This window comes from Drosophila subpulchrella, chromosome 3L (genome assembly GCF_014743375.2).
Source record: "Drosophila subpulchrella strain 33 F10 #4 breed RU33 chromosome 3L, RU_Dsub_v1.1 Primary Assembly, whole genome shotgun sequence".
In the NCBI taxonomy this organism is placed as follows: domain Eukaryota; kingdom Metazoa; phylum Arthropoda; class Insecta; order Diptera; family Drosophilidae; genus Drosophila; species Drosophila subpulchrella.
This window is the reverse complement of record NC_050612.1, coordinates 27,297,892-27,322,640: the sequence shown is the minus strand read 5'-3', so window position 1 is coordinate 27,322,640 and position 24,749 is coordinate 27,297,892. Positions and strand designations below refer to the sequence as shown.

The 24,749-nt window shown below is 47.1% G+C and overlaps 7 protein-coding genes across 7 annotated transcripts; 4 read left to right on the top strand and 3 right to left on the bottom strand.

Annotated features, from left to right (window-relative positions):
- Nucleotides 1-1,658: 1,658 nt before the first annotated feature.
- LOC119552570 lies at nt 1,659-7,363 on the top strand. Its single transcript, XM_037862194.1, has 2 exons — nt 1,659-5,813; nt 6,188-7,363. Exons 1-2 carry the CDS (start codon nt 2,086-2,088, stop codon nt 6,249-6,251), a joined length of 3,792 nt encoding a protein of 1,263 aa, XP_037718122.1. The 5' UTR covers nt 1,659-2,085; the 3' UTR covers nt 6,252-7,363.
- A 661-nt stretch (nt 7,364-8,024) lies between these two features.
- Nucleotides 8,025-11,526, bottom strand: LOC119552571 (sorting nexin lst-4). Its single transcript, XM_037862195.1, has 3 exons — nt 10,622-11,526; nt 9,211-9,863; nt 8,025-8,622 (listed from the first exon to the last, which is right to left on the bottom strand). Exons 1-3 carry the CDS (start codon nt 11,372-11,374, stop codon nt 8,331-8,333), a joined length of 1,698 nt encoding a protein of 565 aa, XP_037718123.1. The 5' UTR covers nt 11,375-11,526; the 3' UTR covers nt 8,025-8,330.
- Nucleotides 11,527-12,304: 778 nt separating this feature from the next.
- On the top strand, nt 12,305-15,118 carry LOC119553274 (sialomucin core protein 24). The gene is given in 2 exon segments (XM_037863565.1): nt 12,305-12,622; nt 13,741-15,118. Coding segments are annotated over 2 exon segments (783 nt in total). The 5' UTR covers nt 12,305-12,549; the 3' UTR covers nt 14,451-15,118.
- A 568-nt stretch (nt 15,119-15,686) lies between these two features.
- LOC119553272 (nucleolin) lies at nt 15,687-17,001 on the bottom strand. The gene has a single exon (XM_037863564.1). It carries the CDS (start codon nt 16,936-16,938, stop codon nt 15,826-15,828), a length of 1,113 nt encoding a protein of 370 aa, XP_037719492.1. The 5' UTR covers nt 16,939-17,001; the 3' UTR covers nt 15,687-15,825.
- A 249-nt stretch (nt 17,002-17,250) lies between these two features.
- On the top strand, nt 17,251-18,428 carry LOC119553096. Its single transcript, XM_037863252.1, has 2 exons — nt 17,251-17,386; nt 17,451-18,428. The coding sequence occupies exons 1-2, from the start codon at nt 17,299-17,301 to the stop codon at nt 18,413-18,415; spliced, it is 1,053 nt and encodes a 350-aa protein (XP_037719180.1). The 5' UTR covers nt 17,251-17,298; the 3' UTR covers nt 18,416-18,428.
- LOC119553095 (nibrin) lies at nt 18,379-21,145 on the bottom strand. Its single transcript, XM_037863251.1, has 4 exons — nt 21,044-21,145; nt 20,166-20,981; nt 18,578-20,106; nt 18,379-18,518 (listed from the first exon to the last, which is right to left on the bottom strand). The coding sequence occupies exons 1-4, from the start codon at nt 21,060-21,062 to the stop codon at nt 18,438-18,440; spliced, it is 2,445 nt and encodes an 814-aa protein (XP_037719179.1). The 5' UTR covers nt 21,063-21,145; the 3' UTR covers nt 18,379-18,437.
- A 99-nt stretch (nt 21,146-21,244) lies between these two features.
- LOC119553094 (integrator complex subunit 7) lies at nt 21,245-24,507 on the top strand. Its single transcript, XM_037863249.1, has 2 exons — nt 21,245-22,833; nt 22,889-24,507. The coding sequence occupies exons 1-2, from the start codon at nt 21,367-21,369 to the stop codon at nt 24,422-24,424; spliced, it is 3,003 nt and encodes a 1,000-aa protein (XP_037719177.1). The 5' UTR covers nt 21,245-21,366; the 3' UTR covers nt 24,425-24,507.
- Nucleotides 24,508-24,749: the final 242 nt, after the last annotated feature.

Genomic DNA, 24,749 nt, shown 5'->3' with positions numbered 1-24,749 from the left:
AAAGCTAATTTGGAGTAGCGATAACTTTAATTAGGAGATTATCGTCTAGTATTTCCACATATTGTAGCATTCCCCTATCTATTCAAAACTATACTTTAAACCTCAGTCTATTTTCTAACTTGAGTTGCAAATTACTTGTTAAATGTGTTCCGGACCTACATACGCCTTAGAATGTTGTCGAGGTCAAAGGAATTTTTAATTTTACTCCTAAATATTTACACGGATAAGGCTAAGTCATTAAGAACACCAAGTTCAAGTGAAAGTCGCCCATTGATTATTGTTAAAAACCCCGGAAACGTCAACTGGAAAAACTAAGTACACAAAAATGTAAAGTTGGCAGTCATTAGATTTGCAAATAAATATTAATAAACATGTAAGGTATGTACCTACACAAAATTAAAAAAACATTTATCTTAGTGAGCTTAGACAGCTTTTAATTTTCCCCAAACCCTTTTCAAACTTTAGTTTTATGATGACACCGCAATAAAGTACAAAGTGTTATTAAATTTGTAATCAGCTCAAGTTTTTATTTGCCATCACTCTTTCTACGAGTCTCTCTCAAACTTTCCTCTTTGCAGGTAAAGGGTTCCCAAATCCATCGAATTTCCAGTCAGATGGGTTCAGATCCTGCAAGTAAACAGAGAAAACTCCCTTCGGATTGCTGCGGTTCGGATTGCTACGGGGCCAAAGGAACCCGGAGCGATGATCTCCGGTCCAAAATGTATGTGTGTCTGTTTCTGGGATATTTGGTCTTCTGTCGGCAAGACATGTAAGTGTTAAAAATGATTGCATTAGTTTTATACTACGTATAAGGAAGCTGGGATCGGATCGAAACGACTGGGCCCTCGACTTTGAAGTTAGCTAGCAGTGATAATAACTATTAAAATCCCCAATTGGAACTTTGGAAGTCTTTGTGGGGCATAATAGGTAGCACCCCTTTGATTTTCAGCTTGCTTTTCTTGTGTCCAACTCTCGTTTTTGGAACTTTATGGGGTTGAGGGTGGAGAATGGGGGCTTTGTGGGGTTTGGCACACACGATACACACATCACTGTTTGATCACTGCTCTCATGTTAACTTTAGTTCGTTTATGGTATTGTTGTTGGTTGTGGTTGTTGTTGTTGGGCGTCCCTTTAAAGTCTCTTTCTCTCGCTCTTTATATTTTGGTTTTGGGTAAATAAAGTTCACAAGTTCTCTCTTTCATTTTGTATTTTTTTTCTTTTTTCGGTTTAAAATATTTAATTAGCATTAAGATCTCTGCTCTTTTGAAATTTGCTTAAGTCGTAAGTTTGTTTAAATCTTAATGTGGGTTCGCGAAACGGTCGCGAATCCCGCGAAGATCCACCGCTGCGATTTCCGTACTGAAATCTGAACTCATTCAAAATGAATACCCTAAGTAAGCTCCGCGGTTAATTAGTTACGATATTTAATAGGGGTATTAATTGTTCATTGCTTAATCGCCACAGAAATTTACCTCATTTCATTAACTTAATTTAATTCAGAAAGATTTGTTATTTTCTACATTTAAATTCCGCGGCACAATAAAAAAAACACTCCGATTACCAAAAGTATCGATATTTAGCTACTCGATAAGCAGTCATTCGAGGACACTTTCTATCGGCCGCAGCTATCGCGCTGGGTCCAATCGAATATGTATACATGTACGTTTGTATGTATACATATACATACAAGAATTCATTGATTTTGTCAACGTAAAACACATAGTGCAGCGGCAGTTAAAACTGTATGCAGTAGCACGGCCAACTGAACTGGAAACGCTGGAGCGGCACAAGTGCGGCGGCAATGCGAACGGACTGAAGACAGAAGCCCCTGAGCGAAGGCTTTTACCTGGGCCGCTGTCCAATCAGAACGCTGCTCCCAATCAGAACTGGGCCGGGGGCGGGGGTGGCGAGAGCGAAAAATCCGGATACGGGGGGCAGTGGCAGAAAAAAAATAACACAACACAAAAACACAAGAGCCCCAATACGACGAGCGTGGTATAGCAATAGCGATGATGATGGCAAAATGACCAGGGATCTGAGATTACGGACCACGGACCACTAGCGGATACGGGATACGGCCGTAAAATGCCCCGGAACACTTGCAGGCCAAGTGAATGCGCTGCTAGCCAGGATGAGCCGGAGGCCAGTGCAAATAATAACAATAATAACAACAACAACAACAATAACAATGAGGGCATCATCAAGCAGGAGCTGGAGGCAGCTCCGCCGGTTTGCCACCGGAAATCGGAGCGCCGGAGAGTGGCCCGCGATATCTTCCTGGTCTTCGAGGAGCAGACCACCCGGCGCCGGGGGAAGGGCGCTCGGGGCAAGGCCACCAGGGCCAAGCAAAAGTTCGGTCACCTGAAGGTGGCCAATACGCCGCGTATCAATAAGAATGTGCTGCGCGAGATCAAAACGGAACCAAAGTGCAGCCCGGAGGCAGTAACGCCGGTGGCTGCTGCCCCAGCAACTATCACACCCATTCCCGCACTGAATCACCTAATCCCCCCTCCGCTAATAGCCCCGCCCAATCCAGTCCTGCTGGAGGAGCACCAGCCGCCGCCAGCAGCCAAACCCTTGCCGCGAACGGCGGCCGTGAAATTGGAAACCAAAACAACAGTCACACCCATAGCCACTGCATCCAATGTGGCGGCATCCAAACGGATTAGTCCCAAGCCCAAGGCTCCACCACGTGTTCCGGTTGAGGAGGAGGAGGAGGAGGAGGAGGAGAAGGCGGTGTCAGCAGCAACTCCTGCCCCCCTACCAAATCCTCAGCCCGTTTCTGCACCCGCCACCTCGCCCACGACGCCCAGCGTCAATCCCATCTTCCTGTGGGTCAAACAGGACGATACCCGCATCGTGGAGGTGCGCTGCGAGGATTACGACAAGCGGAACAGGATACGCCTGACCAAGACCACGAACGGCTGGCGCTCCATGCCCCGTACAGATGCTTCCTCAACTAGGATAGTCAAATTCTTCCACGGCTCTGCCGCCCCACTGATGAAGGTCAAGCGAGAGCAGCACCTGCAGCGATTGGAGGAGGAGGAGGAGCACCAGCATCAGCAGCAGGAGCTTGAACAGGCAGAGGAACGCGAGCAGGAAGAGGCGGAGCAGCAGTTGCCTAACTTGGGGCAGTCTCTGCTGCACGATTGGGATGACAGTGCCACGCAATTGCCGGACGAAATCGAGGAGGAGGAGGAGGAAGAGGATGAGGGGCTGGATATGAATCCTGCATTGCAGCAGAATGGCCACCTGACCACTGTGCTCGAGGATGTGGTGGTTATGCCACCTGCCCCAGAGCCGGAGATGGCGCCAACGCCCTGCTTCGATGGTTTGCTGGACAGCGAGGAGACCAATGCCTCCACCAAGGCCACCAAGACCAATACGCCCACATATCAGAGCTCCACGCCCTCGCCGCTGCAAATGCAGCTGTGTCCCAAGACGGGTCTGTTTCTGCCCAAAGGAGATCTTGCCTTAGTCCAGCTCCCCGAAGAGGATGTCCTGCAGGTGGAGGAGGAGGAGGACAAGCCACTGAGTGGAAACGATCCGGTGGAGTGTTTCGATGCCAATACCAAGAATCTGAAGGATCTGCTGGACGATGCCGATGATCTGCTACAGAATTGCAGCAGTGACAATGGCAGCAGTGGAGCCGATCTGCTCGACTCGCTGGTCAAGCGCAGCTGCGAAGATAATCTCGTCCAGGAGGCAAGCACTGGCAGCGGGAACAACCCGCAGAATTCCTCATCCTCCGGCGACGAACTGAGTTCCTTCTGTGTGCCCGATCTCGACAAGGACCTGCCCAGCATTCTCAACATGGACAATGACGATGCGCCCAAGTGTCTGTCCTTCAATGAGGCCGGTGAGATCGAGGGCCTGAACGGGGAGCTCTTCCTGGGCATCGAGGCCTTCGAGAAGCAACAGGAAGCTGTGGCCACCGAACCGGAGCCCCAACCGCCCACTCCGGCAACCGTTGAACTGACCCAAACGCCTACGCCCACACCCACGCCCGAGAAGGAGAAGGATAAATCCTCCGGAGTCGATGAGACGCCCAAGGATCTGAGCTACAAGAAGCGCGAGGAGGTGTGTCCCCCATCCGAGTCACGCAGTCAGTGTGCGGTGACCTCCAGTTCGGATATACTCAAGTCCCCGGATCGGGATCTTCAGGTGCCGGCCAACTCCATACCTGCCGAGGTGGAGACCACCTCGGAAACCATTAAAAATCTCATACTAGAGCAGTTCCTTAAGCTGAACAACAATCCCCAACAGGCGGAGCCCATGGATCTGGGCAAAGCTGGCCGGGATGGTAAACTCGAAACGGTCGTCATCGACGACGAGGAGGAGGAGGAGTCCAGTCAGCCGCTGAAGAAGCGTCCCAAGGCCAGCATCAAGATGGACAAGGACCCCGACGCACTCACCCAACTGAAGATGCTGATCAGCAATCCGCAGTGGAAGGTCCCAGACCCGATACTCGTGCCAAAGGATCGCCTGGGAGCGGTGCTAGCCTCTCCGGCCCGAGAGATTCCATTGCTGCTAACGACCAGGCCGGAATTACGTCTTCCCGAGGCCTTTGCCTATCCGGAGATCATCCAGAATCCCAATATTTTGGTCGTGACCATGGAGCAGCTGGAGGCCATCCTCAAAACGGAATCGGAACAGGCGAACAAGGTGACGAAAGACCCGGATCCAGTGATCGTTGTGCCAAGCAAACCGAGGAGTCCCAGTCCAAAGCAGACACAGCCCAAACCAGTGCTTGTTCAACCCAATCCGCCGCCAGCTGCTCCGGTGGCGCCCACACTGCCCTCGCCGGCGGATTCCAGTCTGTCCACGGATCTGAATGCCACTACGCTGGCGCTGCTCCAACAGATGCTGTGGCTACCCTACTTTGGCCAGTTGTCACAGGAGCTCTTCAAGACCATCAAGGATCCGCTGGGACTGCAAAGGAAGTTCATGAGCAATCTGTTGCCCCTGTACAATAGCCAGTTTGGCCTTCAGCATCTGGACGAGCTGTACAAGCAGTGTATGAAACAAAAGCCAGCGGAGGAGCAGCCGCAGCCCAAGGTGCCCACTCCAGTGCCTCCTCCGGTGGCAGTGCCTCCGCCTCCTACCCAAAGTACAGCGAGCGGATCGAATGCTTTCAATGGCTTCACCAATCCCGTAGAGCTGGCCCTCATGCAGAAGCTGCTGCAGCCGCAGTTGCCGCAGTTCCTCAACTGGGAGGCAGCCAAGGAGGCCTCTTCTTCCTTATCCTCTGCCGCTGCCTCCTCCCATCATCATCATCAGGAGCACAAGCGACCAAGAAGGGAAACCGAAACGGAGGCCATGGGCAATCTGACCAAATCCAAGCCTGCTTCCGGTGTTCCAAGTACATCTGCTGCTCCACCCGCCGTTGCGCCTGCCCCGGTGGCCACCACTACGCCTGCGGCACCAGCGCCGGCGGAGCACAAACCCAGACTGACCATCAAATCGCTCTCGAACCTGCTGGAACCCGAGGCGAATGTGGTACCCCTTCTCAACGTGCCCTTCGACGGAATGCGAGGACGTCCTTCCATGCACAAGGCCATGCCAGATCAGGCCAAGGGTGACGCGGGAACGGGACGCACCCTACGCTCTAGCAAAGCCTGCGTCACCTATAATCCTTTGGAGCAGGCCAAGCAGCAGATGCATCCAGCAGCCGGCTCGCAGCAGCAACGAAAGCGGGGCAACATGCTGGCCCAGGATGTCCAGCAGCAACAGCAGCAGCAACATCTCGCGGATGCGGCGGCGGCAGCCGGAATGGATGCCAACTCAGCGCTGTGGCATCCTCTTTTCGGAAGGTGAGCATTTTTATAAAGAATACCTCAATATGGAAGTAAAATTAAGTATTAGATGTATCTACAAGCTTTTTATTTATTCAATTTTTATTATTATATGTTTTGTAATCGCAAAGTCTGTCTTTTTAAATTACTCAGAAGTGTTTTCCCATAAAGTCTCTATTTATAATTCTTAGAATCATATTAATCACACTGTGATTCATTAGATCGAGTGATCTTTACAACCTCCTATAGATAAGTCAATTATTTTTTGCCCTGGGTTTAATTAAATGTTAGGAGGGCTATTCAAACATTTTATGTGTAAATATTTTTCAGAAAAGTCTTTAGAGAGGCCCATACTGAGAACCCATACTAATTTCAACTGCCTTCTCTTTCAGCAATCCCAAACAGGGCTACAACAGCCCCTGGCAGTGGACCACGGTGACGGCCTCTGGCGAATGACAGTCAAGCCGGGCTCAAAAGGAGCCAGCACCTGCGACGGGAACAAGGACGGCCAGCTACGAGGAGCAGCAGCAGCAGCAGCAGCAACAGCAGCAGGACTACAGCAACTATCATGCCTCCGCTAAGCAGCAACAGCAGCAGCAACAGCAACCACAGCTTCCAGCAACCAACAATCAAAATCACAGCAACAATAGTAGCAATAAATTTTGTTATCCTACGGCGGCGGCCATGGAGAATATGTTCCAGAACAATCAGATGGCGGCCGCCGCCGCAGCACGAGAATCGCTGCTGAATTCTTATCTGTATCAGAAGGAAGGCGAAGCCAACTACATGTCGGAGCAGAGCTATTGGCAGCAGCAGCAACAACAACACCAGCAGCAGCAGCAGCAACATCAGCAGCAACAACATCAGCAGCAGCAACACCAACAGCAGCAACATCAGCAGCAACAGCAACACCAACAGCAGCAGCAGCAACACAAGCAACTCCAGCAGCAGCAGCAGCAGCAACAGTGGAGCGGCAACAACGGCAGCAACAATAACCAAAGGAGCAACAACTATGCCAACAACTATGCGGCAGCGGCAGCTGCCTCCATGTACATGCAACACTTCAATCCCTACATGCAACAGAAGGCGGCGCTGCTGGCGGAGAAGGCCGCCCAGGCGGCGGCGGCAGCGGCGGCGGTCCAAAACAGCAACGGGAGCAATAAGCACGGACGCTTTGGTGGGGACTACGGCTAGAGTCCACTGGGTTCACGGTTCAGCCAGCCGGAATCGAAATCACTTGCATATTAACATAAACATATAGGCATATATAACACATACGTGTAATAATAACTATATATTTAGAGGCATCGTATAGGCCGTTTTACCGCCAGGAATTGGTAAAGGATAAACCATGATTTTCCTTTAATTTAATACACAGGAACAGCAACAACAACAAGGTAACCGGAAAGCAACAACAATAATTTATAAACAACAAACAAGGAGGAAAAGAAAAAAAACAGAAAACATAAAAACTTAAATTGAATTAGTAAAAATTTGTTATTGGTAGTTTGTTAACAAAAAAGAAAAAACAAAGATGAAAACGATAAAAAAAAAACACGATAAGTGAACAAAAAAGTAATGTAGTAGAGCGACGAGAAAGCGGAAGGCAAATGAAAAAAAAACCTAATTATTGTATTATTGTTAACCAAAATCTATTATTATTATTATCTCAAGCTGCGTTATATTATTATTATTAACTCGTGTGTCTGTATATAGCGTTTTTATCTAGATGTATTACACTTAGTGATCCCCACCCGAACCCCAATCCGATTCCCATCCCAAGATCCCACTATCCCGACCATCCGACCTATCGCCAGGACAATCCTCGGACCCTCCTTACCAAAAAAAACAACAAACAAACAAAAACCGCAGCGCTAAAAGGCAAACAACCAATTTTGTATTCATTCCGAAATGTGTTTTCTTTTTGTTTTTACTAGTTATTACGCCTGATTATTTATGAACACGATGGAAATGAAAATGGAAATCCCTAACATGTGCAATCTAACATTTATGTTCTAGATACAAAAAACCAAAACACAAGAATCACAAAACTTATTAACGCGAAAATGGCAAAGCAAAAAGCATGATCATGAAAATGAAAAATGGAAAAATAAAGAGAACCCTTTTAGAGAATTTCGCTGATAAAGGCAACAGAATAGCAAATGGCAAACGACTTTTACTTTGGGTGTTTTTATCTATTCAGATAATTCAGGGACGTCACACAAGTGCTTATGTATAAATAAATTTATATTTGCTTTTCAAGTTCAGTGTGTATAATAGGCATATAAAAGTTAATTTCTGTATAAATACGCAACTTTTCACTTACAAACAAACATTATGTAATATTTTCTCGTTTAACATTTAGTTAGAACCACGCTTAAAATAAGAGTTCCTTTCTAAGGCATTTGAAATGCGCGCGTGCGAATGTTTTCAGCTATATCTGTGTGTGTTTTCTGTGGAAGTGTGTGCCCGGTATGGTTTCTTTGTTTCTTTGTGCTCCCAGCCGATCTCCAGCGAAATGTCAAGGGGCCCCATCTACTCGATCTGGCGGCTGGCCTCCTGCAGACGCGCCATTACGCCCTGATAGAACTTAATCTGTTCGGCAATGAAGTTCTTCAGCGTGTGCTTCAAATGCGTATCCCGTTCGCTCTTAAAGTGGGTCAGCTCGGCCAGAACCGTGTAGGACACGACATCCGTGCGCCGGTTGACGTCGTGCAGCTGGGGATTGTTCATCCTGCCCTCGCCGGCCAATCGCTCGCATTCCTTGCGCTTCTGTATGGCACCCTTGTGCGTGGAGAAGATGTCCGGAAAGCAGTTAAGAACGCCCCTGTTGAAAAGACAAAAATAGAAATTAGTTAATGGCTTCTAGATTATTCTGTATACCAAATATAGATAGAAAGTTACTTCATTCTCAAGAAGGCAGAACTCAAATTCGTATGCCGATAAAGGTCAACACACTTGAGAAAAAAGATTCTAAAATAAACTATTGGCAACTAATCGATTTTTCTGGCGAAAGTAAACGTTTAATTAAACAAGTGGCACTTGGTCATTTACCGAAGAACCATAGCGATTTCTAGAACAAAGTGTTTACAGCCTAAAGGTAAACAATTTAAGCAATAACAATTCATTTGTTTATAATGAAAGGTTTATAAAACCCAATGCATACATTTTAGATTTAATATTTATAATAATTATTTATTTTTGCTTTTGTAATTGTGAGTAATCCCAATTATTTTCAATTGCTTTTGCAACTTGATTACGAACATCTGTACATGTTCATAAAAGGTAAACAAAATTAGTCATAATAGAAACTATAAATATCGTTTTGATGTCTTCTATCCAATTACGAATCAATGAAAGTTCCGAACTCTTCAATGTACAATGCTTCCCATCACATTTTGCGAGGCCAACTCACCTGTAGATATGCAGTCGATCCGAGAGGGGGATCCAATCCTGCTTTGGCTGTTCGCCAAAGTTCTGGCCAATACCGATAAAGATGCCACCGATGCGGCCGACGCTCTCGGACAGCGGAACCGCGTTCCGGGTGGGCGCACGCCGTTCGTCAATGGCCAACGCCTTGGCCAGGTCGGAAAGTCCGTCGCCGATGCGCTGGAACTCCTTTTTACTCTGCGTCATGGAGCGCTTGGCCATGTCGTTGGAAATATTGTTCAGGTTGCGTACGGCCACGTCCATGCTGTGGATGAACTGTGTGCCCAGCTCCAACTGGGCGTCCACCTTGGAGTGCAGCAGATTCTTATCCGGCGGCGAGATGGCCAGACAATAGTTGACGCCCATGTAGGGATCGCGTTCCGCCTTGCGCTTGCCGGACTTCCAGATCTTCTCGTCGCGACAGGTCAGAAAATGGTACCAGACCTCGCACTTGGAGATCACCGGATGACGGCACACCCAGTCGACGAACTCCTGCAGCTGCACCCGCCGATGTTCCACGAATTGCTCTTCATAGCGGCCGGAGATCTGCTTGTCCGGTAGCGGTGGGACTGGAATCAGGCAAAACTTGTCCACCAGACGTTCGTGCAGCCAGTCGAAATGCTTGTAGCGACGCGACACCTAACGAAAGGGAAACCCAGATTAGATATGACCAATTAATTGTGAAATGTGACACGGAAAGGGGAACACGGAGCAGGGGGCACGGGGGTCAGCGGTTGGTGCTGCTGAGTCATTCCCAGGCAAAAGCAATCATCGCAGTGGCGTTGGCTACCAGTTGGTCAGAATTGCCCCAACAAAGAAGAATTTTAAGTGCTCTTACGACGCTGTAATGCCCTACTTCTCATTATGTACTCTTGAAAAAGATGAAAACTTTTAGGAATAGATAAGTTTACTTGTGGTTTAAAAATAACTTTAAGATCTTGATCGAGTTAGAATATTAATTATTAATTTTATATGAAATAAAGGCTTTAAAATGATTACATAATGATACTTCTATCCAAATCCCATTAAAATTTAAAATGTTCTTTAAAGTTCATTTGAGTTCCAAGAGATCTGGAAAGTTAGATTAAGATACCCAAAACAAACCGAGAAGTATATCTACTGTCCAATTAACTTTTATGTACAGAAAGGTTACTTTAGGGTCGATTCAGTTGGGAAAAGTTGGCCGGCAATTAGTGCGGAGTTTCAATAAACAAAGGATGGGCCTTCCTTTACTCCGGCAACGCTTTGTCTTCCCGAAAGCACATGACCCAGCCCAAATTACCCTTGGCAGAGGGTAGAGCGCACAAAGCACTGCACCCGTAGTTACACACTCATACGGCGGGGAGCTTTATCGTATTGTGTTGTTAATCACGGCGATATCTGTGGAGCCAACTTACGGATATGTTGTTGAAACTAGGCGTCAGTTGGTAGGCGATGAATGTCTTCATCCCCTTGAACTTGGACTCCTTTTTGGGGCTGGCCACCACAACGGAGTAGGGCGAGTGGTTTTGCGTCCACTGGTAAATGGAGTCCTCCACCTGTGTGATGTAGGCCATCTCGCATTCGGGTATCTTCTCCTTGGTGCTGGACAAGCCGAGTATATACGAATCGGAGCTTTTGGCAAACATGCCCTTCTTGACGGTGCCGGCAGCACCGGTTCCTCCAGCCACGGAGGCCAGCGATTGGGTGTCATCGCTGGGGGCGATGGGTAGGTGTTTGTTATCATAGTCGCTGGTGGAGTGCGATAAACCGCCAGCGCGAGCAGCCTGACCGGCGGACTTCTGGCCACCTGGTCCAATCTCCGAGTAGGTTTCATTGTCATCGCTCCAGTCGTCCTCGTCATCCCAGTTACTTCCGTCGTCGTCGGCCGTCTGATCGTATCGCGGCAGCGGGGGCGAGGCGAAGGGATCCGGCACCTGGGGCACCGAGGTGGCTCCGCTGGCGCTCAGCTTCTGGGCCTCCGCCGCCGACATCACCTCCACGTAGGCCGCCGGAAAGAGGCCGATCTGCCCCCGGGCGTTCTTGCCCTCCCACCAGCCCTCACCCACGTCGCTCCGCGTCACCGAGAGCACATCACCCGTGGCGATCGAGAGCTCCGAGGAGCCCGGCTCCCCGCTAAAGTCGTACATGGCGCGCACGTACGAGGTCATCTTGTTCCCCTCCTGGTCGTTCCGCTGCGTTCCTCTAGGCGAATTCCAATCCCGTGTCCACGGGGGCCATAAACAGACAAAAAATAACCACTGAAATCTGAATCACCAAGAGAGTGGAGTGTGGCCGTTCCAGCGATTGCGAAAGTATACTGAAATGTACTTCTTTGCTGCGAAACAATAAGATAAAAGTGCAGTAATGCTCAGATGGGGAATTCTTTTAAGGGATTTTTATATATTTAGAGTTTTTATATGCAAAGCCGACTCTGTTTTGAAAAATGTTTGTACATTTTCTCAGTTGTGGATACACCAATATCGAATATATAGTTTTTATCTCATTTTCAGCCAACTAAAAACTTATCCTTAATCGACCTAATGCACATATTTGAACAAGGAATATTAAAGACCTTTCTTTATGTTTTTTGACATTCTTTGTAGATATTTTTTTTTCAAAAATAATGAGTTGGTTATTTACAAACTGCTTATTTTTATGACAAATTCAAATATATAAGTAACAGCGGCATTAAGTTAATAAATATAACTGATTCCAATGGCGCAAATCCCAAATATGAATAAAATAAATATATAAAATTAAGAATATATTTGCAATAAAAGAACATATTTTGAGGGACATTGGATTTTTTTTTATGTATAATACTCGGGACGAATCAGCTTTACAAGGTATAACTAAAGATTTTGATATTCTTGTCAAACATTTTTAATGATTATAATCAAAGTAAATAAACAGAGCTCCAGAGTCTGTTTAAAAACTGAATTATTATTCATTATTTATAACTCGCTTATATTAACTTGGCAATTATTGGCTAAACGGTCACCCTAATAATTCGAGGGAATCCCCCTACCATTTGGTGCAACAGACCAGGGCTGCAAAACACGGCTCAGCTGGCGATGTATCGAGATGCACCGAAGTATCGAGTTGGCATAAAAAAATCTGGTCTTCGTGTCGTGTTGTTCATTCCTTAATTGCGCGTTGCTTTAATTTGTGGGTGAGCAAAATCGGAGCTCGGCGACATCGCCAGTTGTGCAATACTCGGTTCCAGCGGTATCCGTGAAGTCCCCCCCACTTGGAAAACACTCTTTTCGGCCGCACATACTTGCAGATACTTCACTTTGTCGTTGCCGAGATTCTATTATATTCTTGCTCTTAAACGACCACAATGAATCGGCAGGCGAAATTCCTAGTCTTGTGCCTGTTTGTGGGGCTCTTCTCCGCGAATCTGTGCGATGAAGGTGAGTCTTGGATCAAATTAAATCGAATTGAAATCAAATTGAAAACACGGAACACTCATTTCTCAATTATGCACCCACACACACACTTGCATCTGCAGGCGTACGTGTGCGCAAACACTTTCGTGGGTGTGTGTGTGTGTGGGGGGTTTCTAAATGGCAATTCCTATATTGAATATCAATTCTCCGGCCATTTTCTCTTCCTGCGATTGGGGGTAATGTTCTCGTTAAAAGAGTTATCTGAAACTTTCTCAAAACCAAAACTTTAAAAATATGCCCAAGTCAATTCCACCCATTTTTTCTGACCATCATATTGGCCATCTTTTCGTATCAACAGAGCTTTAACCCAATTTCTGTGACACATATTTTGTGTCATCATCATCTCTGATTTCTCATAAATAAAATACAGTTACAAGCGTTTATTGTTTTTTGATAAATATTAATTCTTACATATGTACATATACCCGTTATATTTACCCTTATCCTTACAAAAATGGGGAAATAAATATTTGTGGTCATCGTTTTCTTCGAAAAGCAACATAGGGTTTTCTTTAAAATATTGAAAGTCGATGAATGGCTTTTCCTTTGCTCTTATCACATTTGACATTTTATTTGCTTTTAAATTTTTGGTGACGCATACACATAAATATTTATCAGATATTTATATTTCTTGTTTATTTTACCAAGCCCAGTATATAATTCCTTCACAATCAACGTTCTGATAATTATATATCGTTAATCATATTTATTTCTTATCAAAAAATTATGACATTTGTATGAATAAATGTGTGGTTTTTGTTAAACATAAAGATTGAACATTGAAATATATAAGCTCTGATCGGAAAAGGCTTATCATCAAGTTGTTTTTCAAAATGTATCTTATTGAAACTTTGAGATAAGAAAGCTATTAAAGTAAAAAAAAACTTCCAGTTGTTAGTTTATTGATTCCACAAATGTTATAATAGGTTAAATTTAAGTTTTTTATTTATTTCCTACATTTAGCGCACCAGTTAGGGTACAACAATAATACTAAAGATAGTAAAATAATCTTGGCAATATGAATTCAGCATACATATGTACTAATTCATTAATTTACGCAACCGTTTTCAATGTCCATTTAGCGGTAGTAACCACAGCGGCTCCCAAAGACACAACCACGGTGGACCCCAAAAACACCACCACCAGCGCCCCGCCGCCAGATACCACCACTCCATCGACCACACCGGCGACCACCACTACCGAGAAGACCACTACGTCCACGACGCCAGAAACCACGACTCAGTCGACCACAACTACATCTTCGACCACTGAGAAGACCACTACTTCGCCTACTACTCTGGCCCCCAACACCACCACCACAACCCCAGCATCCACGACCAGTTCATCGACCACTCCGTCTCCGAATTCGACCACCACTACGCAACCGCCACACACATCGACCACTCCGGCGCCGAAGCCAGTGCCGTGCGGCCACTTCGACGGATCCTCGTTCATCGGCGGGATCGTGCTGACCCTGGGCCTGCTGGCCATCGGACTGGTGGCCTACAAGTTCTACAAGGCTCGCAACGAGCGCAACTACCACACCCTTTGAGCCGCCACCGCCTTTACGTCGGCCTTCAATGCGGCAGCCGGAGCGGCGGCGGCCAGCAGCAGTGCCGCATCAACGGATGCGGAACGAGTGCGGTTCGTCCAGCCTTCGATACCGCTAAGGTCGCCGCCGGCGCAGCCACCACCACCGCCACCCATCCAGGTGGGTGTCAGTGGGGGCGGTGCGGCGGTAGCTCCACAAAACTGCTCGCCATCAGCCCGGGATCGGCTACTGCATACGTAATTTAAACGCGGGGAACACAACACACACACAATATTACCCAATATAACTGCTATCCAAAGAGATCCCCAGTTCCCAACAACACATAGAACAGAAAACAGTCAAGTAAAGTCAACGATAACCCCCAGAGCGGACCCAGATAGTAGGAGCAGGCTCTTAATTCTTGAATACTTTCCTTATCACTCACATGACCCAAACACACTCTGGAAAAAACAACCACAAACCACAAATATTTGTCTTTTTATGCATTGCATCCATATGTAAGGGTACGTATTTTGCAAACATCAGTTTATCAGCGAACTTGAGCGGATGTTCAACGCCTTATAGAGGAGCCCGTGGAGCCTGCCACTGGGCAATTCCAAGGGCGACCGTGAACAGAGAAATGAGTAATGTAATGAGATCGAAACGAAACGAATTGAGAGGAGTAAGAACAAATAACAGCAAATATGTGAGACTGCTTGATAGCGAGAAAGTGAACAGATCAGAAAATGGAAAGCGGCTGGCGACGGCTTTGTTTCTGGAATTCATGGAGCTACGAAAGGAAATATAAATTTTGATTATATTTACACAATTTTTGAATAACTAAAATCAATTCTGTCTAGAAACTAAGAATATCTACTACCTAAACCGAGCTATACAAAATGGAAACGCGTTTCAATTTCCTCATTTAATGTGCATTTTTTTTCTTCATCGTAAAAAATAACGTTTGCTGCGTTTCCCCCACTTATCTATCTATCGATTCTCCTCAACCCGCTCACCCCGGGCCCTGTGTAGTATGGCTAAAAATCAATAATGCGACTCACGATGCACAGCAACAGGATTTACGGATTGTGGTGCACGGTTGATATGCGTTTATATGCAATATAAACACGTATACACCGCTGAGTGGACATTACAACCTGTGGGAGCCCCATGTTAATGCATATATACGCAAATGTTGAATATTTTGTACTAGAATTGAAACTATACATATGAATTACTTTTACCTACCCGCGCTTACTGTTGGATAAATACACTACACATTTTAAGCTACAAATTGATCACATGAACCCGTCAAGTTTACGCATATGCAAATGAAAACTCTGTGCACATGAAAATCTCATAAGTATATAAGCTAAAGTAACCAATCAATGTATATCCAGTAAATCACTCAGCCGGCTTACTACAAATATATATATATAAATATATCTATGTCTGTATATCGTGTACGATAATAAATATTTTAAAAATTTAAACGAGTTTTCTATTTAAGTGTTTTTATTGGAAAGAATTCCTTATTACCAACAAGACTTGTTCCGTTGATAAAAACACGCTTTATGTTTGGTTATACAATCAAACATGTTTAATTTTATTTAAATTAGAAAACATTAACTACTCTCTACTCTGCGCTCAGTTTCTTTAACTTTTTAGGTGTCTTAATATTAGTGGTTTTTTCCTTGGGTGTCTTCCTCTTCAGGTTTTCTTTCGGCTTCTGTTGAAGGCTTTTTTCAGGTTTATTAATTTTGGGGGATTCCCCTTTTTCCGCCTTAGACTTCTCATTATCATCGGCCTTCAAGGTTTTCTTGGTGGGGGATTTCCCCTTCTCCGCCTTTCGCTTTAGCTTATCTTTTGCACTCCGCTTTTTCTGAGTGTTGAAGCGCAGTATCAGTGGCGTGCCCGCCAGACTGAGCTTTTGTTTGATGACCTTGCGTGCATCGTGGGTGGTTGGCAGGGTTACGGTGGCCGCACTGGAGTCACGGAATTTTCCCTTGCCCGGCCGTATTTGAATGTCCACCGCCTCCGGGAACAACTGGCGCACCTGGGCCACCGAACTGGTCTTGGGCAGATTGGTAATGACCACCGATGAGGTGAAGTTGCCCTTGGACAGCACCTTCTTGGTGGCGCGCTTCATCAGGGCTTTGGTGCGTTTGTTCTCCACGGATGTCTGCTTGCGGTTCACCAGCTCATTGACAAAATCATCGGAGTCGGTCTTGGGCAGCGACACAAATATACCCTTGTACTTGTCCTTATCGATGGAGGTCTTGATGTCCTCGTATGCCTTATCGCGATCCTCCTTGGTCTTAAAGTCCACCAGGCAGAAACGGGCGTGCTTCTGGCGAGGCTTCGTGGACTTGAGTACCAGCGGGTGCAGGGCCTTCACCTTGGCATTGAATTCATCCACATCCAGGGGCAGTTTCTGGGGAAAGCGGACGTACAGCCGGGTGCCCTTCAGCTGCTCGTACTTGGTGTGGATCTTCTGGTCGATGATCTCCGCCCGGCTTTTGGGCTCGGGCTTGGCATCCTCGTCCTCGTCATCATCTTCATCGGACTCGGTGGCACTAGCATCCAGTTCCAGTTCGGATCCATCGGAATTCTCCTCTTCGGAGTCCTCCGCCTGCAGTTCCTCTTCGTCTGAGTCCTCCGCCTGCAGTTCCTCTTCGTCGGAAGCCTCGGAGTCTCCTGACAGCAGTTCCTCCTCTTCGGATGCGCTTTCCACCTGCTTTTTCTTCATGTTTTATCGGTAAATTGAACTGTTTTCTTTTTAAATTGCTTCGCACGTGTACGCTTTAGTGTGACCAGAGCAGGCGATCAGGGAAACTCAACGTCACATTTATAGCTAGAGTCAGTGTTGCCCACTGCGGATTAAAAATCTAGCCGAAAGTTAATTTCAAATAATATTGAACAAGAAAACTACTTTAGCAAAGCTAAAATAAGAATAATATTCGAAAAAAATTATAAATAGCATATCTTTATTTTTTTTTTGAGGCGTCAGCCATTTCTTTAATATTTTTTGTAAAAATTCAAATCTAGCTAGAAATCACAGCACCACTATTAGAGTGCTTCTTTTATTTACCTTTTTTCGAACCGCATCATGGAAATGGACAACCCGTATTTTTGGAATGAATTTGAATTAAAACAACCTCCTTTGGTGACCCTGCAAGTGGAGGACACAGGTTTCGGTAAGTGTCAGCCGTTGGCAAGTGATCAAATTCACTATTCTAAAGGTTATCCCCTCCCAAACAGCCAAAAATGTGTTCGTGGTCATCAACAGGTTCCTGCAACAGTTGTCCGAACCGGAGGCCAAGGATTTCGAGGAGACGGCGGCGTTGATTGGACGACTGATGGCGCGCCGGAAGAACTCATTCCGAAATATGCCGGGATTCCGGGCTGTCTGCAAGCTGAATGCCGCGCTGTGCCGCCTGCTCCGTTTGGATTTGGCCAGAGATTTGGTACAGTTCCGCGGCGCTCTACCAGATGTGTGCGATGAGGACTTGGGCGGAGCCATGCCCACGCGGAGTAGCTTCGAGTATATTTTGGTGCGCCTGCTGGGCTTCTATCACCTCCACGAGCGGATCAGGGAATGCTGCCTCACGGCGGCCACCTATTTCACCCAACTCCTGCGCAACAACTTCTTCATGGACTTCATCACGCTGCTCATCGCCGCCATTGCCAAGATCAACAAGCTGAGTTCCCTGCAGGCCAGCAAAAGTGCCAGTCTATACAATAAACTGCGACCTCAGGTGGCAAACTTTCCGCTGGTGGCCAAGCACAAGTTCCTGGCGGAGGGACAAGAGCTTCCTGCCAAATTAGAGCCTCCTAAGAGCACACCGAATCAAACCAAAGCAGTCAGCAACACACCTGATTTGGTTCTGAAACCCAAAAAGATTGTCACCAAAATGGAAAAAGCCAAACTGGAGGCCAAATCCGATGTGGGCACTGTGATAGCCAGAAAGGAAGCACCCTCTCAAGTTCTTAGCAAACCCAAATTCAATGAAGAGGTTCTAGCTACTGTGGCGGATGCACAGCGGTTTATTGCCCGCGAGTCCAAGGCCAGAAAGCAGAATCCTCCTCCAGAAAGTTGTCTCACCAAGAGTATACCCAAGCACGAGTGGTTGGCCGCACAGACGCTGTTCCAGCGTAAGATGTCCAAAGATCCCGCAAAGGCTTTGAACATATTTCGCAAGTTTATTGTTAGTAAAATAAAGTAACACTCAAATTAAAGACACCAAATTATACACAGGTTACCATGCCATCAGCCAGCTGCAGACTCTTAAGAGCCACAATTCGCCTCTGTGGATGAGGGTTATTTGTCTAGGAGGGAATACAAAATAATAATAACTAGATTTTTTCTTTATTAATTCAAAACTCACCTTGACAAACTTCTTAAAGTTCTTGCGCCCGCTGTACTTGCTCACCGAATCCTCAAGAGAAGCATCCACTTCCTCTTGGGAGCGATTCACGATATTCAGGTTGCACATGCGCACCTGTATGCTGTCTTTCATGGCAGCCAGCCACTTTTCCTCCTCGGGATCTACATTAATTGAGGTTTCTAGCTTAACTTCTGCATCTGCCTCGGATTTGATATCATCGTGCAGCCTGCTACACGATAACCAACCACTGATGTCCACTTTTTTTGGCAGCTCCTTTCGCTGAACTACAATGTATTTGGATTTCTTTTTGGTTTCAACTTCAGGTTGGAAGGGTTCGGTCAGCACGGAATCCTGGTCAACACTTTCGCTTGGTCTTTCAGAATTAAAATTAAACAAACCATCGGTGGAATCTTCATTGTTCTCCTCCTGATTCTTCTTTTTCTTTTTGCTGTCCGCAAAGTTAAAAAGATTTTCACAATCATCGCTATCGCTTTCGTTGAGTGGTTCCAAGCGCAAACGCTTACGAGGTTGGGTCTGCGATTGCGACTCCGAGTGGGAGGCTGAATGTGATTGGGATTTTTCCAGAAAGTTGATAACACTTATTTTGCCCTTGCCCGCTGACTTTGGTTGGGCAGTAGTAACCGCTGTTTTCTTAGGAGTTTTCCGGAACTGAAAGAGTCCCCCCTCATCATCTTTGTCATCCACAGCCACAGATAGGACAGGACGTTTGGGTGGCATAGGTACCTTCTCCGGCGGTTGGTTTGTAACATTTGTGGCCACTGATTTGGCATTAAGACGAGGTGATATCCTGGTCGCAGCTACCGTTTCTGGTTTCTTCCTGCTCGCAGAAGGGGCGTCTATAGGTGATGATTCTTTTGGCTCCTGGGAATTGTCCTTGTCCTCATCCGAGGAGTCCACACAATAGACGCGTTTGCCTGTCTTTGGCATGTGCCTGTTTGGAGCTTCAACTGGAACTGCTGGCTGTACAGCTTTGGCTTCATCGACGGCTTTGCTTCGCCTTGTCATGTGTTGCCTTTGAACAGGAGCAGCAGTTGTTGGCTTTACAGATTCCTCTTCATTCGACGAATCCAGTAGTATGGAATTCTTGGCTTTACTGTTTGCTTTCTCGGTGAGTAATGGTTTGGCTCGCTTGGATGCAGCTGTTTCCTTCTCCTCATCAGAGGAGTCGACTGCAATGGCATGACTCCTTTTACGCAAAGAGCTTTTAGACGTTTGAGGATCCGAAACAGGCACTGAAGGCCCCTTCTCCATAACGCATTCGTCCGACTCAGGCAGCACTAGTTCAGAAATAGGTGTTTCAATGGATTGCGCTGAATTACGTTCCGTGTTGGGCACAATGATCGAGGAGTTGAACGCCATCGAGGAAGTTACGGACTCGGTGGTAGGCAATGAATCTGAGATGATGAACTTGTGCGCTGGGTTGCAGAACTCTTTGACGGAGCAATGTATCAAGGCCATGCCAATCTCGTACTCCTGTATAATACGTCGGCCACCCTGCTCTAGAATATCTAAATAATATGTATTATTTACTTGTTTCTAGTGATTTGTACATTACTGCCAGACCTACCTTGTATACTATTGATCGATTCAGTGGCCTGGGACTGAGTTGAAGGCACATACTGTATGACTATCACATCACCCTTTGTTAGGAATGTTTTGCGCACCCCCGAATTGATATCCTTGCAGGTTGCCCCAGCTTTCTGCACCACCGATCCGTACATTTCGAAGTGTTTGCGATTCATGAAGACAAAGGTTTTGCCGGCAAAAAGACGGGTACGTTCGGGTCGCCAGGTGACATCCATATTGGTGGGCTGGTAATCCTCAGGCTGTGGCCATCCCTCCTTCACATGGACGCTCTGCGCCGCCTGAAGCAGCTTTCTCCAGTAGGCAAAGGTCACAATCGGTTTGTTCTCAAGCATGGCGTGCAGTAGTTTCACGGTCACCGAGGCTTCGTTCATCGTGAGATGGGAGCACTCATCGGTCCAGTTTGAGGTCACGGTCCCACCCATAGGTTTGAGTATCTCCGCCAGCTCCTGGATCTCAGGTCGGGTCAAGGCGGAGACCGTGGTGACCAACTTTAGGCGGGTCACTTGCCAGATGCTCAAGTTTGCGCCAAATCGCACTCGAGTTCCATCAGGCAAGGGAGTCATTGTCTTGGCAGGGACTTTTCGCGGCTTCTGGGAGTTTCTGGGGAAGGTGAAGGTGCCATATCTAGAGCCAAGATCCTCGATTTGCAGGCAATCTTCCTCGTCCTCTTCTCCCGGCAGGTGAATTTGCACATGATTCCTACTTATACTCAGATCCTGCGCAACAATCAAATCCGTGGCCAGGCGACCCACGGTGTAAACCTTCTTAGCTGGTAACAAAACGAACTTTTCATCATCTAATGAAATAAATGAAAATGTTAGTGTACAATATGTAATGCTTTTAAGCCAATTTACTCGCCTTTTGTTAGAAGAAACATAATTTCAAAACAAACACAGAACTGCAAACTCAAAAATGCAGTGTGACCTTAGCTAGTGCATAAGGCAACTACTATCTACACAGGGAGAAACAAATATGCTCTGATTTTAAATTTTAAGCGCGAAACTATCGTAAGGTGGCAAAATATCGATGCAATGTATATCGTTATTCCCTCCGAATGGCAAAACTAGCAAGAAGAAGCATTTGCAGCCGGTTTGTTTTTGAGTCGTTTTCGTTTGGATCTATAGAAAAACTGAACAATCCGGACTTATTACCGATTTATGTGAGTGAGGACACCTTGAACAATGGCTCACCTCACCGGCACCCGCGTCAGCAGCTTTAATGAGAGCTTCCTCAACGAGAATGAGCACGACTCGAATGCCGTGCTCATGGAACTGGACAAGGGATTGCGGAGCGCCAAGCAGGGAATCCAGTGCGAGGCGATCGTCCGCTTCCCGCGGCTCTTCGAGAAGTATCCCTTTCCCATCCTGATCAACTCGTCGTTCATCAAACTGGCCGAGTTCTTTGTCAGTGGCTCGAATCTCCTGCGTTTCTGGGTGCTCCGCGTCTGCCAGCAAAGCGAGAACCACCTGGACAAGATTCTTAACATCGACAACTTTGTGCGTCGCATCTTCATGGTGATGCACTCCAACGATCCGGTGGCTCGGGCCCTGCTCTTGCGCACTCTGGGCGCCGTTTCTCGTGTAATCCCCGAGAAGCAACAGGTCCATCATGCCATCAGACGTGCCCTGGATAGCCACGATACCGTTGAGGTTGAGGCGGCCATCTACGCCAGCAGCTGCTTCGCTGCCCAGTCCAGTTCGTTTGCCATCAGCATGTGCGCCAAGATCTCGGACATGATTGAATCGCTGCAGGTGCCGGTGCCGATGAAACTGCTCCTGATTCCCGTGCTGCGGCACATGCATCACGAAGCCACCACAGCTTCGCTGGTGAGCAGGCTGTGCATGGATCTGCTGCCGAAGTACCCGGCCCAGAGCTTTGTTGTGGCCATTATAGACACGCTCACGCAGTTGTCTTCCCGCACGCTGGTAGGAGTGCCTGGGCAGCTGGATGTATTGCTGGATTTCATGCAGGATTTGAGAACCCCCGTGCGCATTCAGGTGCTGCGCTCCTTTAACGAATTGGCCGGCCGGCAAAGTGTTCATGCCTGGCCCAAACCAGTCATCGAAGCTCTCATCGGTCGATTCGAGCTGTGTACCAACTCCCAGGAGCAGTTCCTCTTCCTTTCCATCTTGCTGAAGCTTAGCGAGTGCCCACTCACCTGCCAGCAGTTGCTTCGTGATCATCGCGTGGCCCTGCTCCGCCTGTGCATCCAGTGCATCAGCAAGTTGGACGACTATACCACCGCCACCCAGGCCATGGCTGTGCTCTCTGTTTTAGTGGCTTTTGGCCTGAAGAAGGAGGCCTACAGTGAGCAGGTAGAGGAGATTCTTCACATGGTCAACCTTCACATGGAGGGACTGCTTCTCTGCACGGCCAAGCGGCCGGAGTGCACCCGGGATTTGCGAAGGGTCCTGACTTACGGCATAAGAATCACCCAAGCTAACGCTGAGTTTGGTACCTCCTTCATCGAAATCGTCACCAATACCCTGGGCGATAAGGCGGCCTATCCGCCGGCCAATGCTGAACTGATGTGTGAGGCACTCGTGGGTCTCTGCGAGCATTTCCAGTTGCGCAAGTACGCGTTCTCCACGGCAGAGGAATTAATCGGAGATGACGCCATGGAGACTGATGAACCGCTTCCACCCAAGGTGACTTTTGATCTAAAAACTTCCTTACAAATTAGCTAATCTTATTTAATTGTAGGTAAATCCAATGCTGGCTCGCCTGCCGCTCATCTTGCACAAGCTAAACACCATAATCGACCAAGAGAGCTGCGAGCAACAGTTGCGCACCGTGGAGATTTTGAGTGCGTTGGTGCTTCAGACCACCATGGGCTGTTATCTGCCGCAGAAGGTGGTGCAGTGCTTTGAAAAGTGCCTGGGCAGGCTCAATTGCTGGACTCTATACAGGATTGCACGCACTGCTAGTCGCTATGGTCACCACTACGTGGCTGCTCACATTTACACCAAGGTCTCCCAGATAGTGATCAGCGATCATATGCACTATTTTCTGGTGGCTCTGTCGCAGATCTCGCAGGCGGAGTGTATTCTTAATTATGGCTTGGAGTACGCGTACATGCGAGATAATTATGCACCGAAAGCGGCTCCTGAACCTTTGATGCCCCTGATGAAGCGTTTGGAAACGGCCAGCAATCTCTACCAGCAAGCCCTGGCCAGCCTGCGGGCCTGCTCTTCGCCTCAGCATCCGTGCACCTTTCAGCTGGAGTATCTAAAGATAAGGGCACAGTTTCTGCAGACCCTCCACCTGGCCGTGACCGTGAAGAATGCTCAGGTGATTGTGCCACCGCCGGCAATAGCTGGTAGTTTGGCTCAGAACTCACGGGATTACCTACAGAAGTTTGGGCATGTCACGAATCAGTTGCGCAAGCTGGTCAAGGCTTTAAAAGCCTGTGAGGAGACCTATGCCAGACTCTACAAATCATCCTTTGATGCGGATCATGTGACGCTGGAGTTTCTCGAGGTGGCTGAGTTCCAATGTGCTCTTTTTGCTCACATTATTGAATCGATTTGCTATGCCACTCCGCCGGAACCACCTGTTTTTCTAACCACTGGCGATCACCCCGAGACGCGCTACTTCGCCGCCAGTTGCCAGCGCATGGAGCAGATGCAAAAGAACCTTCCGCAGGAGCCGGCTAATGCCAAGACGATTAGCAACCGACATTTGGATGTGATCATTGCGCAGATCGAGATAATAACGAAGACTCCGCTTTGTTTGCCGCGATACTTCTTCCAGATTTTGCAGTCCACGCAGATCAAGCTGTCGGTGAGTCCGCAGCCCAGGAGTGCCACGGAACCCGTGAATGTCCAGTCGGGCAGTAATCTGGTGATTAAGGTCGAGGGTGTTCTGCAGCATTTCAGCAAGCAGCAGAAGCACTTCCGACGTGTGGAGTCTGTACAATTGAGCCTAACCTCTCAGTTAATTACACCACCGCCCCGATCCTCTCAAGATATGCCCAAACAGGCAGCCAATGACACGGTGACCCTGAACCAAATTGTGAAACCCCAGAGAGATTTCCTCTCCGGCAGCTTCCTGCTGCCCATCTCCAGTGGCGGGCACTTTCAGGTGACGCTGGAAACATTCGTGGTGGACGAGAACGGAATAACCTGGTGCACTGGGCCCAAATCTTCGATGGTGGTGCGGGTGCTAGAGGATCCAACTAAGCAGGGAGCTCCAACGCCGAGCACTTCCCAAGCGGTGGGACAGACGAGGAGGTTTTGAACCAGAGCTGCTTAAGACTTAAAATAAAATATTTGTAAATAAAACATGTATTCTACAAAGGTAGAATCTTTTTTCAGAGTTTATTTAATTTTTTGAGCATTCTTTCTAAGTTTCTGATCTTTCTTTCGGATCTTCGCACGTTCTTTCTGATTTTCGGAACTTTATTTCGATTTTTAAGACCATTTTTCTGAACTTGTGACCTTAATAGAATTTTCGTTCGGAGTTTCAGACATTTCGGAGTTTTGTACTTATGTTGAGTGTTTTGAACATATTTTTTAAAGATTTCTAATAAAAACTGTTGATAATTGATCGATGTTGATGAATC

Coding starts and splice junctions, on each gene's coding strand:
- LOC119552570 (XM_037862194.1), top strand. CDS start 2,086: ATGCCCCGGAACACTTGCAGGCCAAGTGAATGCGCTGCTAGCCAGGAT. Junction 5,814..6,187: donor TGGCATCCTCTTTTCGGAAG/GTGAGCATTTTT, acceptor CTTCTCTTTCAG/CAATCCCAAACAGGGCTACA.
- LOC119552571 (XM_037862195.1), bottom strand. CDS start 11,374: ATGACCTCGTACGTGCGCGCCATGTACGACTTTAGCGGGGAGCCGGGC. Junction 9,864..10,621: donor CTAGTTTCAACAACATATCC/GTAAGTTGGCTC, acceptor CCCTTTCGTTAG/GTGTCGCGTCGCTACAAGCA. Junction 8,623..9,210: donor GATCGACTGCATATCTACAG/GTGAGTTGGCCT, acceptor TCTTTTCAACAG/GGGCGTTCTTAACTGCTTTC.
- LOC119553272 (XM_037863564.1), bottom strand. CDS start 16,938: ATGAAGAAAAAGCAGGTGGAAAGCGCATCCGAAGAGGAGGAACTGCTG.
- LOC119553096 (XM_037863252.1), top strand. CDS start 17,299: ATGGAAATGGACAACCCGTATTTTTGGAATGAATTTGAATTAAAACAA. Junction 17,387..17,450: donor AGTGGAGGACACAGGTTTCG/GTAAGTGTCAGC, acceptor CCTCCCAAACAG/CCAAAAATGTGTTCGTGGTC.
- LOC119553095 (XM_037863251.1), bottom strand. Junction 20,107..20,165: donor ATCGATCAATAGTATACAAG/GTAGGTCTGGCA, acceptor CATATTATTTAG/ATATTCTAGAGCAGGGTGGC. Junction 18,519..18,577: donor ACTTTAAGAAGTTTGTCAAG/GTGAGTTTTGAA, acceptor ATTCCCTCCTAG/ACAAATAACCCTCATCCACA.
- LOC119553094 (XM_037863249.1), top strand. CDS start 21,367: ATGGCTCACCTCACCGGCACCCGCGTCAGCAGCTTTAATGAGAGCTTC. Junction 22,834..22,888: donor ATGAACCGCTTCCACCCAAG/GTGACTTTTGAT, acceptor ATTTAATTGTAG/GTAAATCCAATGCTGGCTCG.